We start from the raw sequence: 18,937 nt of genomic DNA on the forward strand, positions 1-18,937 counted from the left end.
GTAGCCACTAGAGGCTCTATCGGGTTTCATATTTGTAATAGTAGGGTTGAAACAATAGCCCAGGAGAAAGCAGATTGATACCTACTGACTTGATATGGATTCCACCCCCTGATACATATATTAGATTACCCCCAAGTCAGAATTAGCATGGAGATTTGACACTGATGTTTTAGCAGGGGTAAAAGACACAGACTTCTGAGGGGGTGTTAAGGTCTTATTGCAAAACTATGGAAAGGATCCATTCCACATCCACCTAGGAGATAAGACTACTCAAGGGATGCTTGAAAAAGCAGTATTCCCTAGTTTTAAAGGAACATCTGGGGATGAAAGCACAGTTAGGGGGACTCGAGGCTTTGGGAGGCTAACTTTGCCCTCAGGGTTTACATGCATCTCATCATTGTTGGCAGCGACCGCCACATGCTGCATGTCTTCCATCACCCAGCTGCAGCTGGGTGAAATTATCCACGTCATTAGTCCATGGTATACCAATTCACATTGTGAGTAAGAATTGTGAAGTTGAAGAAGTACTATAAGCAATGAGAAACTGAGCATCCCTGGCCTAAAACATAATGAAAAGAGTTTATGAAATGTAAGGTTGATCTCTGAATTCAAAACCTTCCACATGAAAAGTGGCCAGTCATCCCACATATAATACTACTGCCAATAGCATGTTTTAGTTAGCCCAAGTGTGCAACTTCTCATACTTCTAAGAGCTGTAACGTATGAGAAGTTGCACACCGACATCTGAAGTGGGGGCTTCTTCCCATGCGAGGCTAGAGACTTTGGGATGCATTAGGATGTTCCTTCCCTCAGAAATTCAAGAGAGCAGTTGCAGGAAGAAGAACATACTGTGTCAACTAGGATGAGATATGACACGTGCGCGAGGACATCCAAGGTGGCATGACAATCAAAGGACTTTCAAATGCATATACAAAAGAAAAAGGAATGAGGGGCCTGAATCAAATATGTCAGTATTTGGTGGGCATCTACTATGTGACCAACATTTGCTGCACTTGGATTTTAGACACTTACATTCTCCAGGTAGAATCCCTTTCACAATCACTTTCCTATTCCTTCAATGCAGCAGATGTTCACTACTAAATCCTCTCCATTTGTCTCAAATTATACTCTGGCCATTTTTATGCAATTGTTTTAAAATTTCTATCGAATAGCATGGAACATTCCCAAAACAAACCTATTGCTGTCATTACCATTGTCATTGCTTGCGTGTGAAATCATGTGTGGTCTCAAAATCTAATCCACATCCTTGTACTTCTTTTGTTGACCCAATAACATTTCTTACAACGTAAAGAATTTCTCCTGATTGAATTTTGTGGTTGAGTATCTGCTATGCCAATCAATATTTAAATCCATTTTCTAAGTAACAATAAACATTGCTTACACACACAATGCAGTAATCCCGGAACATTATAGAAATATAATACGTTTATACAGTTTTTAGCCAGCATTACTGCCTGAAGTACACAATACGCCAAAATAGTCTCACTGTGGGAATTCATGAAAATATTTTGGTATTTTATTTAAGTACCTCAAATTTTGTGAAACGCTTTCTACCTGATATCCAAAGCAGACCATCGGCCACACACCCAGAGTGGCATGACAGGGATCGGTCAAAGGATTGCACAAAGGCCCACTTGTTCTTCTTCGGACAATACCGCTCCACTGTTGGCAAAACTTGGCGTAGTTCGTTTCTACCTCCCACGGCATAGAGGTATTCATCCACTGCCCCCAAAACAAAATGCTCCCGGCAGTTCTTCATGGGCGCAATCTCAGCCCAGGTGTTACTACGTGGATCATAGCGGCACGCAGTCCTTCCAGCACACGTGCGACCTGTTGCGTGCTCCACCTCGCCTCCAGCTACAAACATAAAATCGCCCATGACTGCTGCACAATGGTGACTTCTGCCCACAGGCATGGGTGCGAGTTCACTCCAATTTGAGATCCCTGCAATATGGACATTTTCCTGGTCCACCGGATTAAAGTATCTGAGTTCCCGCACTTTGCAGACCTCTCGCTTCTTGCCGCCTATTATATAAAGTGTGTCCGACTGGAAGCGGGGCTTTGTTCTTATGGTCTGCCAGACCGGCTGTGCATAGAGGCTCTGGTGATACTCCAAGGCCTCGTTAATGAGTGCAGTGGCAGTTTCACTGGCTTGGATAAGAGGATGGCAAAGAGCCACCGAATGAAGCGTGTCCATATCCATGAGGCCAAACCGGACATACTGGAGAAGCTCATCCATGTACTGGTAACGACAGTTGTGTTCCAACCACCTTACAGCCATCTAAGAAAGGGGACATAAAAGCAATTCTCCTGAGTGATCATTACCCATGCAGTTTGCTTATGATCATAATTAACAAAGGCTTGACTACAATAAAGAGCTCATTTGCATTTACCACACACTTTTCTAAAATGCTCCTTTAGAAAAGTTATCCAAGAAACCTCAATTAGAGGGGGTGGGGGGAAGAGCCATTATTTAAATACTATTAGAAAGGGAACCAACCTCATACTAGCACATATTGCCCCACCCCCAAATCATTTACACATTCATCCCTGCCTTCAGTTTCTCTCCTCCTTTCACCCTGCCAATCTTCTTTGAAGCCGATGACCTACAGGCAGCGTGTGATTTTATTCGATTGCATGTTAGAAGGCCTAACATTTCTCTATGCAATATTCAGATCACTTTGTTGCTTCGCATGTGCACTATTTTGGAGGCCGACGGTTTGCCACCTAAGCCCACAAGATAATTGCCAGCCCCCCACATGCTTTCTCTCTTTGTTACATTGCACAATGTTCAAGTGCCCTGCAATGAAACTAACCCACACAATTCCATTCCATGTAAATATTAACATCCTCAATAACACCCTTTCATAGCATACATTTGCGGGGGAGTGTGGTAACCACGTGCTATTCAAAGAATGTAAGTATCATCGCCATTAGTATGGCAATAGTGTGGGTACCCGGGCTTTGGCAACTACTTGGGAGCACCTCAATTATCTAGCAATTTGCACAACCTGATAAATGATGGCAAGACCTGCATACAGCTTGAGTATTACACGCCTGGCGTATGATCGCAGACAGGATGTTTGCTTACACTCCTGGCGTATGATCGCAGACAGGATGTTTGGCTAAGTGTTTGCTTTTTTGTTTACACTTGAGTTGAAGGTCTCTCGCATTCCTTAAGACACACTGAATTATTTCGGACAGAAAATCCGTAAAGAGAACGGGGCAGAGTATAACAAAGCAAAAAAATTCCCAAACAAGACTGTATTTAATGACATTTCAGATCACGGATCATTCAACACAAACATTGTACATTTACGTACATGTCAGCAGTATTCGAGGTTAAGGCAATGAGGCACTGGAAAGCCTTACAACGAGCCCTAACTATAAGCTGAGTGTCCCCCACTTTCAATTCATAATAGCAGGATATTAATCTCAACAAGAAAATATGTGGAGTAAATATACATAACAAAAAATATTCAACAACAAATACATAGGAGTCTGCTTCCTGAGTTCACCCACACCACACTACAAGTATACTTTAAAAATTGTCTCCGGAGGATAGCTCAGGGGCAACGTGCTCGCCTTGGAAGCAAGACGACACAGGGCATGACAGGTTCGATCCCGGGGTCCGCCCTTAGAAACCTCTGGGTTTAAGCGTGTTATAAATAACCTACCACATCATAGCAGTGTGATCAGGGCAGTGCCACGCGAATGTTCGTTAATATTATTACTGCCTCATCTGAAAAAGGAACTGTAATTTAAAAATGCATCTTCTATTTTGCATAAATTACTGAGTGAAAACAAGTGTGGGTTATAGCTACACAGCAATGCCTCGGATGCGAGGTAAAGTCACCAGATGTGAGGTATAGCCTCACACCTGCGTGTGCTGCCATCATATGCCAAGTGTAGCCTCATCTGCATCTGTAGGTTTTCACGCACAGAACTCAAGACTGGAAAGAAACGTTATTGCAAAGCTGTCACAAGTAGACAATAGCATTGTCAGGCATGCCCTACCATTCCAAGATGGCACTCATAAGTCAATCAGGCCTCACTTGCTTCAACTATGCAGAGGACACAACAAACCTACCAACAACCATGTGAACCCACTTCCCCCTCTTGCGCGTATCATCTCCAGGTGAAGGTAGTCATGGGAAGTTTGTCTGGCCCCTGTGCAGGCCTGCCACACTAAAATCATACAAGGAAATCAAGGCAGCATTTTGTGTCTATATTATTCCTGCCTGGTTCATCCTCCATGGGTGCTCCTCACTCTGACCCCGAGATGTGCATTTGCACACCCATTGCCTGACTCCAGTCCTTTTCCTGTTGCTGTATGTTTTGCAACCTGTTCTGTAAATCCATTCCAGCTTTGTTCCTCTGATGCATGTAAAGCCGGGATGTCTGCTTCACGCATGGACCCATATTTATTCGTCGCTCCTCCTTTTGACACTGCAGATCATATGATTTGCTTTGTGACCCCTTCTGTGATCTATGCCAGGCATTGTCCCTCTGATACACAGGTAGCTTGGAAGCCCATTCTGCGCATGGACCCGCGAACCCAGTACAGACCATAAGGTAAGTGGTTCTGTCTCTCACCGGCAGCCTGTGCTGTGCTCTGCGTACATATCTCTGACTTTTTTTAATGCACTATTGGGTCCCAGCAAGATCTTGTGAGGAAGCACATGTTTGCTTTTTCTTCTTTACCGGGGGTGTGAACATTGTGAGTTCCCATTTCCCGCCTCATCAGAAAACGTGCAGCTCCACCATGCCTTCAGATTTCTGAAGCTTGCCCTTGCTGGTGCATCTGAAAAGACATTGCAAGATTCTGGGACTGGGTTGTAGAAATGTGTAAAGTAATGTGATGAATCTGATGTCATCACATTGATGTAATGCGATGAATCTGAGGATGTCATCACTACTTTCCATGGGGAGCCTCTACACATGTGTCCAGGGGACGGTGACCCTCATGGGGATGACACCATCAGGTGAGACTTAGTATCCCCACCAATCAATGGACACTAAAGCCCCTTCTTACAACCCCAAGAACAATCTCTTCCCTAATGTGCTCATGGATTGTTTTCCCCTAAAACGTACTGGGACGAGAAAGAATAGGAGTTACCTAAATAAAGATCCTTTTGCCAGTACTGTGACAAAAAAGATCCTCAATGACTCACAAGGAAGTTATAAGATCAGTACTGTAACGAGGGAGAAGAATGAATGAAGATTACATGGAAACCACATACAGCAGTCTAGTCAAATCATATTGGCCAAAGCCAGTATAAAAAGTAAGAAAAGACTCAGGAAGTGTGAAAGAGTCCATCCCTGGACCACCTGGTTACAGGAATCGTTTGCTGCAGAAGAAGGGGCCTTGGACCGCTGTTCCAGAGGAGGGAAGGGGGAACCCTTGCACCCCGACAGCTGGTGGAGAACTGGGGAACACTGGAGGGACCCAGCACACTGCTGTGGGCCCCAAAAGAGGGGGAGGGACCCCTGAGCACCAGCACTGTGCTAGAAGAACGCTCTGTCACTAGGGGAGACACTGCCTGGAGAACCGTTGCCCGCAGAGATGCTGGCTGGAGGAGCCTTGTCCTGTTACGCTCACCTGGTATCCACAGGGACGCCACTCACTTGCGGGGACTCTGGTACCCTTCTCCGCCGCTTCCTGGTATTATCAGCGGGGAAGTTCTGCCTGGAAAACAGGTGGGCAATGTTCAATACTGGGCAACTGGGGTGAGAGCCTCCCAACACCCGATATGCCCACAGCCCCCTCCCAGGACCTTTCCTCACCTTGTTATCTGTTTTGGCATGCTCTCCGTCCTGCCTTCTTGGCAGGGGCGCGTTGTCCTTGTGGGGGTGAGCGATCTAGTTACTTCACTGATGCTCCCCTTTAAGTCTTTCAGGTAAGTCTTATTACTGGTATACTGTAAGCCTGTCTTGCACTAATGTCTTTTCTCTCTCCTTTCACGTTGGGCCGTGGGCTGAGTTTGGAAACGCCGGCAGGTGATGATGGTGTTTGCGAGCGCCTTGATGCAGTAAGTAGGCGCGTGTGCGCAGTGCTAAAATGCCTTGCCTTTTCTAATAATGTCTTTTCTCTCTCCTCAGCTGCACGGGAGTTCGTGGTGGGACGTTTGTTGAATTCGGGATCACCGATAGGTGATTATGGTGAGAGCGCCTTGAGGCAGTAGGTAAGCGCTATGCGCAGCGCTCAAATGCCTTGCCTTTGCTAACCTGTTTGTCCTTTGTTCCCGTAGGTTGCGGCGCTCACCAGAGCAAGAAGTTCCAAGGCGGTGCTGGCCGATGGGCAACTCGAGAGGTAAGCCGCCGGTGCAATTGTAAAAGTCTAATGTCTTGTTTTTCCTCATTTTGCAGGTCCGACGATTCGGGAGGCTCGCTGTTCCTTGGATGTTGTTTGCAGGAGCAGAGGGCAGCTAGCGGTGGAATCACAGGTAAACTGCTGCAAATAACGATGTTCCTTTGTCTTTCAGGTGCAGTTCTTTCCTGGTTCGCAGATGCTGCTGGACACGACGGGCGTCACGCTGCAGGACTGCAGAGTAACGCGAAGCGTGTTCTCTAAATCGGGCGTGGTTTAAATAGCCTCAGGAAAAGTAGTCCAAGTAAAGCAGTCCCTCGGCTACCACACCCAAAACACTATACTGCATAGATTGGTTCCAAGGAACCAAGCTATGAGGATGCCTCCATGTTGACTGGCATCAAGTAAGGTAGTTCCCAAGCACAGTCCTCATTAAGTATGAGCCTGGCGCCAAAGGCACCAGGACTGGCCCCAAGAGGGCCAGGGCAAAGGATGCTTCAGCTTGTTGGGGGCCCGAATCGGGACCCCTCCTGGTTTATGGGCCTGCCTAGGGGATTTTAAGAGGTGGGTCGTGACATGTCCTCTCTGTACTGTCTGGGCTGGTGCAAGGTCCATGGAGCCAACAAACACATAGAAAAGGTCAAAGGGAGCAGACAGCAGGAGATGGTACACTTTGAGGACGCCAAGAGAGGAAGAGAAAGAAGGGCTTCCTGGCATATGCAGGTACAGAAAACAGAGTAAATGAAGCATATGAGAGAGAGAAAGGGAGACTCAATATTTCTTAAAGAGACATAATGGAACAAATACAAAATATTCTCAAGTTTGCCAGTGTGCCCAGTGAGACATATGAGAAAGTCCTGGCAGGAGAATATACCAGGCAGATACAAGTTACCAGAGTATTGAGTGAAGTACACAAGAAATCCCTGGCAGGAGAGTATACCAGGCAGATTCAAGTTGCAAGTGTGTTAAATAAAGCACAGAAGAAAGTCCTGGCAGGTGAGTTTACCAGGCAGATTCAAGTTACAAGAGTGTTAAGAGAAGCATAAGAGAAAGCCCTGGCAGGAGGGTTCACCAGGCAGATTCAAGTTGCAAGTGTGTTAAATACAGCACAGAAGAAAGTCCTGGTAGGCGAGAATGCCAGGCAGATTCAAGTTGCAAGTGTGTTAAGAGAAGCACAAGAGAAAGCCCTGGCAAGAGAGTATACCAGGCAAAGTCAAGTTGGACAATGTGTAAAGCAAATCACATGAGGGTGTCCTGTTAAGGATACATTAGGTATAGCCAAAGACTGTATTGAAATAATTTTAAAGAGGAGAAGAAACCTAGCAGGAGAGTACACCAGGTATCCAACCAAAATTAAGACTAACAGCCAAGTCGTTTTGCATACAAGTTGTTTTGCTGACCAGGGGAAGCCCAAGGAAAACTCATATCCATAAATGTTTAAAGTGCAGTGAAGAGAAATCGAGGGGAAGTGAACCATCCTCTGAACTTTGAACTTTATCCACCTGGAACTTGTGTTGGAGTTACGCCTTTTGCTTTTTGAACATTTGTAAACTTATCAAGGCCAAATACATTATCCTTTTCAGCTTAGAGTTAATTTTCAGGGTGTGAGGGCAAGAATAATATTTCAGACACAGGACATTTTGCTTTGGACATCTTGACTTTGGACAGACCCTTATTTTTTCGTTTAGGCAGGTAAATACCTCAAAGAATTGGGATAATGCAGCATTTTACAAGCCCCATTGAAAACCTAGTTTGATAGGAATATTTCCCATGAAAAGTGTCATTTTTCATCTAGGAGAAGTCTGTTTTTAGGCATTTTCCAAATCGATACATGCGGGTGTTGCATTACCAGCCGGGTATAAATGCAAGACAAGGCAAAAATACTTTGGTGTTTCATGGGATCCCAGTTGAGTTAAACTAAAGTGCATTTATGTGTGTGTCATCACTTACAAATTGTCTGATGCTTTGTGTTATTAGAACGCCATAACCTCAAATTCCCTTCACATTTTTACAAACCACGTATGAAGGATGTTCTTATTTACTCAAAATAGATCTCTTAATGTTTTGGCCAAACTCCATTAAAAGTGGAGTTCAAATAAGAAAATCTCAGTGTATGAGGGAGATCAGACTGCATTCTGGCCTCTAAAGTGAATGAATACTGGCATACATGTCTGCCACATGCAAGAGACAGGTATTTTAAGTGTTGTTTTACAACTCCTATTAGTACAAAACACACAGTATCTGAAATCATGTTCCTTCACCTTTCATCTGAACAACCATGACGTAAAAAAATGATAGTCTCAACACGATTGCATATATTACTTGGGGTTAGGGGTTGGAATATGCTGCACTGCTTCCATCTTTTCTTTCTGGGGTTGAACGGTTCCCTTCCCATCCATAAAGACAAGGTACTTACTTCATCAAAGACATGGCCAGAAGGCATTTGCTAAGATTTGCTTGCAGACCTGATTGTCACAAACTTTGGACAACTTGGTAACGGTGATGAATGTGTTCATCCAGTATATATTGTATAAAACAAAGTCATACAGATAAGCTCCTGCATACCCAATTTTGGTCTATCAGATGTTGGCCACACCTTGTTAAAACGTTGTGGGGGGCCCATGAAGCCTAAAAAGTGTAACAATGAACTGGTAAGGTATCACGAAGGCTATCTTTCAGTACCCTTTTGTGAGCTTCAATGTTGATATATGCTGGTCTGGTACGCTCTTTTTGTTGATGTGAAGCATAAGGTAAGAATCAAACTTCGAGATCTTGTTTAATGTTTTAATTCTATGCAGAACTCCAGCTTCCATCTGGTCTTATTAAGGGACGAACGGCGATGACCTGTGACTAGATAAGGGTTTACACACACCTAGGTCTAGCCTCTTCTTGACCTCATTGAGTGCAGTATGGTGCCTCACCTCCCATATTCGAGAGGGTTGAAACCCTACAGCAGTGGCTAGAAGGGTCTCAATTCGGTGTTTGAAGCCTTTTCCTACCCCAGGTTTGTTGATGAAGAGATCTTGAATGTGCTATAGACAATCCAGCAGCTTGGTCTCTCAGGTAGATTCCAAATACTCAGGTATCATCTCTGTTAGCCGCTCAAGAAGGTTGGTGATAAACCGTGCTTCTGTGGCTGGAACTAGTGAGCTTCTGCTAGGGAATGACACCACTTTTGGCTAGTTTAGGTGCTATAGTTGGGTCAGCTTGCAGAGATCCTTCTATTGTACACAAGAAGTTCACTACCACAACCCTGTTTTAACGTTATAGATCCCTTCCCATTCACTAGGAGTTTGGTTTTATCGAAGTCAGTAAGAGGACCATACCCCGATCTCCCACTTGGAACCTTTGTAATCGTGCTGGTCTGTCAGAGTCGTTTCTGCAACTCTTGTGACTGACATATTTTGACACGCCAGGTAACCAAACCAGGTGGCTTCATTCCATTTAAAATCCATTTGGCTCTCCCAGGAGAAGCCTGTTGCGGAAAGAGAGGCTTTTCAGAAGGCAAAGAGGCCATCTCAAATCATCCTAGTTCTGGGCATCTTCACTGACAGGCTTATGCAGAAGATGCTTCAGGGTTTGGTTAAACCTCTCCACGAAGCCATCTGTTTGGTGCCGGTAGATGGAGGCTCACAGGTTATCTTTATGTGGGGGAGATTCTTGAGGTCAGCCAACTTTAACATAAAGGTGGTGCCCTGGTCAGTTAGGATTACTTTGAGAAACAGCACAAGGAATATGTAAGACACTAGATGATTTAGTGTGTTTGGTAGTATTGTTTCTTATAAGGAATATAGCACTGTAGTCTACTACTACGAGGATATATACCTATTTCTATTTTTAGAGGACATAAGGGGTCCCATGACATCCATTGCTACTATTTTTAAAATGGATGCCAATACTATGAAGATGCTGTAGGGGTGCTCTGTCGTATCACCAAAATGTTAAACATGTTGGTATATTCCCGGGCAGAAGGACCTGCATGATTTTGTGCCGTGGCAGGAATGGGAAAGCGCTAATAGTTCTTTTCTAAAGGGAGCGAAACCAGCAACTGGTACTGCCTTTACCCGTTTGCAGTAGTTTCATTTTCAACCTGACATTGTAGTCCATTTAATTCTACGAACTACTCTCCAGCCCCCCTCTCACGACCTTGAAGACAGACCACAAGCATTGATCATTTAATTGAGCTGCTGCAAAATCTGGGGTATGGGGTAGTTCTTCCTTATTCCCAATGACATGGACCTAAACTCATTTAATATCCCTTACCCTGTGGGTATGGGACCAAGATTCTCTTTATGGTGTTATTAGGGAGGAAAACGTCGACCAAACCTATTTATTTCCACTTTAAAACAAATACTACTATACTGCACATTTACCGATACTTTAAGGAGATTTCACATTAGTTCGTATGTATGTGCCCATTTTGAGTTTGGCAGAGGTTTTTGATATGCTACACTCACAGATTTAGGTGGGTATCATGAACCGCACTGCACACTGTTTAAGCACTTTCTTTGTTAGACTTCTGCATTGTGTGATGTGGAATTGTGATTTAATTAATGATAAGAATCTTTTACAGTGACTGAGGAGCTATGATGCATTTCCTATTTCTTTTTTCTAATAATGCAACAATGTAATTTTAATGTTGTAATTGTGTTTTAAGATTAATTGATGATTGATTGTCTGCCATATTTTTACATGTTTGATATCCAGAACTTTGATGAATGTGTGTCTTGTGAAATGTTTCAATTGGAAACCATAACACAATTAAATATATATTTTTTCAAAGATGTCCACGTTTTGAAAGACGTTGGTCCGTTTCCTCCAACCATCTTGGGAGCTACTTCTCATAGACTACTTTTGTATTCGAGTCTCCTCCTTGTACTACAAACATCTGGTCACAATTAATGAATAGTAAGACCTTGACATCACCCCAATAATCACCATCCACTACACCTGCTCTCACATCAAATCCATATTTGAAGGCTAACCTGACTTAGCCACAATTCCACTAACCCCATTGGCACCAGCGCTTGACCTGTTGTATGCTGAAGGGGTCAAAACCTGCCACTCTCTGTGGTATGGCTGGGCCATATGCCATAACAGTAGCCACAGGGTTGTGTCTGGAGATGGAAGGCAGGCCTTCAATGGGTCCTCTATGGACCTCTTTCTCACAAATAAAATGCCATTATTATGCAGAATGTACAAGGTTTGCAAAACAAATATATAGATGAATACAAATAATGCAGCAAGAAAATAATGTTCTAATATCAGATGTTTTCATGTGCAGCCCCATAATACACTTTTCCACACTCTTAGTTTGCCAATTAAATACATTTTGAGAGTCTGACATTTCTAACATTCGCCTCAGTCAGAGCTATTAACCAATGCCATTATCCCATGTTAGAGAATTTCTGATAGGGGAGAGCTAAGCAACGTCTACAAATGACAGACCAATGAGAAGTAGGCACTAGAGGATTCAGAAGAGGTATTCCATACAACCATTTATTTATTTAATTGTTCACTTACAATGCGCTTAATACCAGCGAATGGTTTCTAAGCACAGATTCAAACCTGAGTTGCACCGCTTTGCCTTGCTTCCAAGACAAACGCATTGCCCCTGAGATATCCTTCCTCCTCTTTAGACAATTTGGATTTCAGCAAAGGAAATAGGCCTGAAGGTGGGATAGAAAAGAAGCAGGTCTCGGGAGGATAGCTCAGGGGCACCTTGGAAGCAAGACAACGCAGAGCAACACAGGTTCGATCCCCGGGTCCGTGCTTAGAAACCTCTGGGTATTAAGCGCGTTATAAATAACCAATCATATCATATCATATATCTATATTTGGAGAGGCAGAATTGATTGAAGGAAGCCACAAGCTAGATGGGAACATAGGAAACGATGCACCTACACCTCATGTTTGACGCAGCTGAGATTCAGACAGAGGGAGGCCAAACAGCCTTTACAGAGACATGCCATACACCACGGCAGAAACCAATTGGGGTAAGAGTGTATAGACATGCACAAATCAAATACCTGCCAGGAAAGGATAAGTGCACCATATACAAAGAAGACAATGGTCATCACCAATCCCTTAACAGGATTGGCTGTTTGACTCCCTTTGTGGCTATGGAACACGTGTCAAAGGAGGGCAGTCAAGAAATCTTCAATTGAAAGGGAAAGAAAGTAGACGCAAGCAAATTAAGTCAATTTAAAGTAAAAAAAAATGTTCTCCATCAGTGCATTCTGGGGAAAATGGAAGGGGCAGCAAAACGTGGACAGAATACCGAAATAGGGGAGACAATCTAGAGCAGTGAACGAACATCACAAGGAGGCAGAAGCATGACGAAAACAGGAGAGAGAAATCTTGGAAGAGGAAGTTAAGAACATAGCAGGCCTGATGATCAAAATGGACAGTCCACGTTTTAGGAATTTGGGAAAGGGAGCATCAATTATACTGTTCCAGGCAACATAGGCCATTACCCAGTCAAACCAAAAGGAACCATTCATCAGCAGAAACCGCTTTAGCAAACAAATCAGGAAGTCATTCAGGCATTTTGCAGTTAATTTGCCGGATAAACAAATGTGATGAAATGAACTTCATGAAACAACTTCCTCCATGCTTCAAGTGGTGGATCTCCTCTATACCAGCAAGACGACTATCTGCCTTACTACACCTGAAAAGTAGCTAGCATTGATGGAGGAAATTGAACAGCTGATGTCCGTGGATCCCCCCTTATGTTGGGGGGCAATGTTAACCCCAAAATGTGAACATAGGGTGGAGAAATATTAACGTTTAAGAAGGGAATCTAGTATTCCAATTCTAAAGCATGGGTTTGAGATTGTCAATGCAAAAGGCATACAAATGTAAGATTTTTGCAGGTGAGAGGGTGTGGTCTCAGTGTGAAACACAGTTGGCATGGGGACAAGCAACATCCCCTTTATTAATTCAGGTAGAGACCCCTTTGTTAATTCTATTAGAGAATGTATTAGGCATATATTCCAGAGGCCAGAGGAAAAACTTCTGGACACACTGCAAATACAGGTGTGGAATGGGAAGGTTTTATTTTCAAAGTAAGCAGGTTTATTACACAGCTCCTATGGGCCCATCCCTCCACACTTGGAGATAAGACGCGCTGTACAGGGCACACACAGGCAGTTAACTGAGCACACATCGAAGGGAACAGAAATGAGGAGACATATACAAGGGACACAAGGAGGGCCAGGTCGTACACAAGAAAGAACAGGATGCAGGTCACACAAGAGGAAACAAGACAAAGTGGTCACAAACAAGGAAAGTAGACCATAAGAAGATAACGACAAGTCTGCAAGAAAAGGACGTTAAAACCGAATGCTCTGTTAAAGATGACCTTTCCATTCCTCTAGAAGATTGGTCTTGCTTTTAAGATGCCATTTTAAGATACCTGACCATTGAGGACGTTAAATAGTGACAACACATGGACCATAACCATCAAATTGGGCCTGCAAGGTTCCACGCCTGGGAGACAGGAGGGCCCTGGCCCTGAAGTATTAAAAGAATGAGATTTAAAGATGGCAAAGGGGTAAATTAGATCACCTGAAGGAGTGGGTGAATCTGCCTGCAAGTATTGAAGGAGGAAGACCTTCGGAATATGCAAGAATAAACCGCTAAATCACAGTAAACACAGAATCAGTTATTAGAATAAATACCCTTAGATAGAGGCGAATAGATGTTCCAGAAATTAAACCATTTTGAAAAAAATGTACCATGGATCCCCAAAATGACCTAGGCAGGGAACAAAACGGTTCTTTCAAATACTAGCACATCTGTTGAGACTGCATAGTTCAACAACAAATGCAATGAAAAATTGAAAGCTTTGAATGAGGCCCTGGAGTACAGACAAGATAGAGTGTAAACTAGAAACTGAACAAGTAACTGATCAGCAAAAATTGCTATGTAAAGGAAAAGAAAATGAGCGTAGCTTGATATGGAAGCCAACAATCTTAAAAAAATATTAGGACAGAGTGACAAAAGCACTCTGTATGGCACTTCAAATACTGAAGCAAAGATAACCATGAACCCGACTTGCCATTTTGGACGCATCTCCCAAGAAAAATAATGATTTTTCGTTTTCATAAATGTTAGCAAAATAGGATCAGAATAACAAAGATACAGTGGATAGAGGGATTCCATATCCACCCAAGGGGAAAAAAAAACACACACAGCGCCTGCTGGCACCCAGGAAGAAAGCAGTGGGGGAGGAGGGATTATTTTCGGAATCCCTGCATCGTAAAATCAAAATATAAAACCAAGAAGTAAGTAAGCCATCTACACTTTGTTTTTTTACGATCCATGGAATGTTTTGTGCCATTTCAGGAGAATTGGGGCACAGAATGAGATATAGATTTCCATGTTGCTCTTCCACTCTGCCCTAAAATAGCACCATGATTATCTGACAGCATGTATGTTATTGCTGGTGGAACACTGAAGATTATTATGGAATCCGCTCGACTTTTCCACCTGGGAAAAGCACAGGGATTCCATCGGAATCCATTGTAAATGATGAAAGCAAACCATAATTTTCAGGCAGCATTTAAACGTTTTTCATAATGATTTGCAACAATTGAGTGTAAAACGAATTTTGTCTATGATTTAGCCTTCACATTTTCACCCCATTTTGTAATTTACTGGAAATCTATGGAAGGGGACCGTTTGCACATAAGTGTAAATGGACATGGGCCCCACATGCAAAATAGGTGGTCTATAAAGTGACCCACTAGGTGTGTGCAAACGACAAATACATTTTCAACCAAAAAAGCGAAAGGAGCAATTGATACTATTAAGCTTGGAAAAGCTCTGTGGCTAGATTTGTTCCCATTTAACTCTTTAAACATTACAAATCCTTGTGGCTGCCATCTCTCTTCTAGAGAAATGTTTTATGTATTGCGCCATCACCGGTAACTTTCCTGTGGTCTGCAGTTCAAATATCATTATTAAACTTTATGAGAAGGACCCAACATGTTCTATGTGCTACAGACCTATGAACCTGAACTATTTAGAAGAGAAAATCTTCATTAACTCTTGATGAAGAATTTGAATATTTGGCTAGTTGATCGTAAAGTCTTAACCTTAATTCAAGGAGGATTTAGGGAAGACCTTTACAGAATTGAGCAGGCTTTCATTTGGTAACATCTGATTGAAAAATATAGCAACCGGAAAGAGAACAGCTGTATGTAGAATTCCTGGATTTAATGTATGCCTTTGATATAATTGAAAGGAGCTGGCTTTGGGGGCAGTTATAGTAACTGGGGCAAGTTTAAGATTATGACATCTTTTAAAACCGTTGTGCACGTATTCACAATTGCAGGTAAGAGTCAGTCCGAAAGGTCAGTTAACCAGGGCTTTAAGGCTGGCCAAGTTGTGAAACAGGGGTTTTCAACTGTGTTAAGATCTGCATAAATGAGGACTACAAAACCCTGAAAATCAAAATTCAGATACCTTGAAAATTGGTCAAGCCCTAATTTCCCAATACAGGTAAGCTGATGATTCCTTTAATATCACCAGAAAAAGAACAGTCAGTTTCCTGCTGGACATAGAATAAAATCAGGATCATTCATTTTAAATCCCAAATCATGCTTATGGGACCTAAAACAAAAACATGGCATTCATGATGAGTCCTGGCAGAAACCTATCAAGTTCAAAGAAGAAGGCAGAGTCTGTGACCAACACAGTGTCGATATTCACTGGGAAAAAGGGAGAGCATATCTGTGGTACTCTGGATGTGATCTTGCAAGCCAGTGCTGGCAGCATTCTGGCCTACAGAGCACAATTATGGCGTCTTGAAAGCAATGCCGTTTTAGTAGGCACTGTCCAGGGAATATTCTCATAGAAAATTCATAATCTACCCCAGAGGACCCGTTCACTCTTTTAGAATTGGATGTGGGCAACAAAAGAGTGGAAGGTACACCTCAAAATGCTCCTGCTCATTTTCATTGCATTTCATTCATAGCTCTTGTGAAAAATATATAGTGCCCTTCTATTTGAATTGTTTGGAGACCCAAATACTCATCTTAGAAGGGCATTTTCACCTGTTCCCTAAAAAAGCAACCTTACTAAACTGTGACTGGCCAGAAGGAGAGGTCGTGTTTTGCTGTAAATGATCACCCCTGGGCTTAAATAACAAACCTTCAACAAAATGAAGGTTGTCAATAGTTTGTGTGGCTGTGGGTAGACGAGCAAAAAATCTATATACAATCTGCTTTACTTCTGTCGATGGAATCACCACAGGAGAAGGCTTCCCAAAAGAATGAGCGAATCGCACATTTTGGACTACAAGGAAATGACAATCTACCTCCTGTGTGACCAATTTGAGGGTCAATAGCAAAAGTGATGAATTAAGTGAGTGAAGCCTGGACTATAAAGGCAGCCTAAATTAGCAACAAGGGAACTCTGGGTAAATAGACGTAGCTGTCCAATACAGAGGCTTAAACATTACAACTATGGACTGGTATAATCCATTCTGGTGGCTTGGGCAGGCGCTTCAAACTCACATCTTGTAGCCCGGTATTGTTTGGGAATCAAGGCAGGACTCTGCCTGGGGCGTTAACTGAAGAGGTCCCTGGCTTTTATTTCCTTGTTCCTTTTTTTAATTTGGTGGATATCCTCTTTTCTAACGTGTGTTGTATTTAATCCCTTATCTACTGTCATTTAATGTTTGCATTGCACAAGGGAAAATGTGCTAAAATATGTCACTAACAATCTCGAAGTCTGGGACCCACCATTTGAGCATGCACCTTTCCCATTTTCTACTAAAGACTTTCAAAAAGTATGTAAAACGGAAAATTAAGCATTTATTTAAATGGTCTTATAACGAGGCCTGTGTACGTAGTGGGCCGGGTGGGCACTGCACAGCCTGTTTCCAGGTGGGATGCGGTGTAAGGCAGGGGTGTGTGCTTGCTCCCATCTGTTTTTGCCTCTATATCAATGGCCTCTCGCGGGACCTCACTGATGTAAGGGCAGACTTTTTGGTTTTGGGGGGTAGTGGCTTTCCGGTTCTGGCTTATGCGGACGATACAGTCCTAATAGCCAGAACACCAAGGGCACTACAGGTCTTGATTGACGCCTATGCAACCTTTATGAACAATTTGGGCCTAAAAATCAACACCAAAAAGTCAGCGGTTATGGCATGTGTTGGAAGGAAACGTTCAGCACCAATGAAACCCATGCTATGCGTTGGGGAAACAATCCCTAGAGTTAAGGTGTTCGACTATCTAGGGATTAGTTTCTCAGAGACCCTAAATGGAAGGGCTCATGTGGCAAAGCAATCGGCAAAGATGAGCCAACAGATAGGTGGGCTTTTTAGATTTGCGTCAAGAAGCAGAGCTCAGCCTCTTGACGTGATTCTGAAAATTTATGGTGCACAAACCTTGGCAACTACTCTGTATGGCGCAGCCATTTGGGGTTTCCAAAACGCGGCTGAAATCCAAGGCAAAGAAAATAAATTTTTTAAAAACCTGCTGGGGTTACCGACCAGTGCCCCCGGATTAGCTATTCATAGAGAATTGGGGGCAGAGTTCTGGGAGGATCAGTGGGCGATGGCACCATTACTCTTTTGGATTCGGCTGTGGGCTAACGAACACGCAACGCTGTGCCATTTTATCTTACGCACTGTGTTGGGCAGATCAGGATGGAAAAAAATCCCATGGTTAGCCTATGTTTCTGCTAAATTGGGGGAAGTTAACCTAAGTGCTCTGTTCCCGCCTGAATTTTTAATCACTAAGCCAGAGGGGGCAGCATACAAGGTTAAACTGGGAGAAATTGTAGCTAGGAGGAAAATTTCCTTGGGATATACCCAGAAATTTGACTCTTTTCACTCCAGTATTAGTAATCTCTCCGGAATCCAACCATATTTGATTAGGAGCACTTTTAAAACAGAAAGGTGGTTGATCACGAGGGCCCGCTTTGATTGCCTCCGGCTACAGGGAAATACATGCAATTGGAAAAGTTTTCCCAGTGACGCCGGCTGTCCAGTCTGTGGTCACAAGCGCGAGGACCTTTCGCACCTGTTGTTCTTTTGTATAGGATATGCGGGTATCCGCAGAATGACCTTGGTCCCCGCTCTTAAGAAAACGGAGATTCGTTTACATAAGGCTGCACTTGAGTTTCTTCTGAGTGCTGAGTCAGTTTTTACATCCTGGGCCCTGTTGACTTTTTTAAAAAGAGCAATGTATTTTAGAATGAATCTATTGAATCTGCAAGGCGGGGGCAGTTAGTGCCACCAACTTTAATAATGAATTATGTTTGGGGAAAAGTGGTTGAGTCCTGTTTTATGCTTGATCATAATGTATAGTTTTAAAATATGCCCTCCTGACTGGCAAGCAAGTGCAAGTTATTTTTATCACTGTTGATCGTGTCTCGTAATTTTTGGCATCTATTTTTATCTGTCTTTTATATAATTGGCGCTTTTGTATTGTTGGAATTGTGTAATCTATATTTTTTCTTTTGTCGTTTAATGGAAATTTTTATATTTCCGAATAAACTTGTTTGATTGATTAAATGGTGTATTCCTTTTACAATTTACCATACTGCTAGTTACCTCTGTGGATTGAACATGTATAATTTTCCAGGCAATTG

The 18,937-nt window shown here is 43.0% G+C and overlaps 1 protein-coding gene across 1 annotated transcript in view; it reads right to left on the minus strand.

Annotated features, from left to right (window-relative positions):
* Positions 1–18,937, minus strand: part of KLHL32 (kelch like family member 32) — a 2,034,348-nt gene that overhangs the window by 367,515 nt on the left and 1,647,896 nt on the right. Inside the window, exon 7 of the mRNA XM_069606414.1 lies at positions 1,576–2,302. Coding sequence (XP_069462515.1) covers positions 1,576–2,302 — 727 coding nt within the window. The remainder of the gene's footprint in view (positions 1–1,575; positions 2,303–18,937) is intronic.

This window comes from Ambystoma mexicanum, chromosome 4p (assembly GCF_040938575.1).
Source record: "Ambystoma mexicanum isolate Mex_15411 chromosome 4p, UKY_AmexF1_1, whole genome shotgun sequence".
Classification (NCBI taxonomy): domain Eukaryota; kingdom Metazoa; phylum Chordata; class Amphibia; order Caudata; family Ambystomatidae; genus Ambystoma; species Ambystoma mexicanum.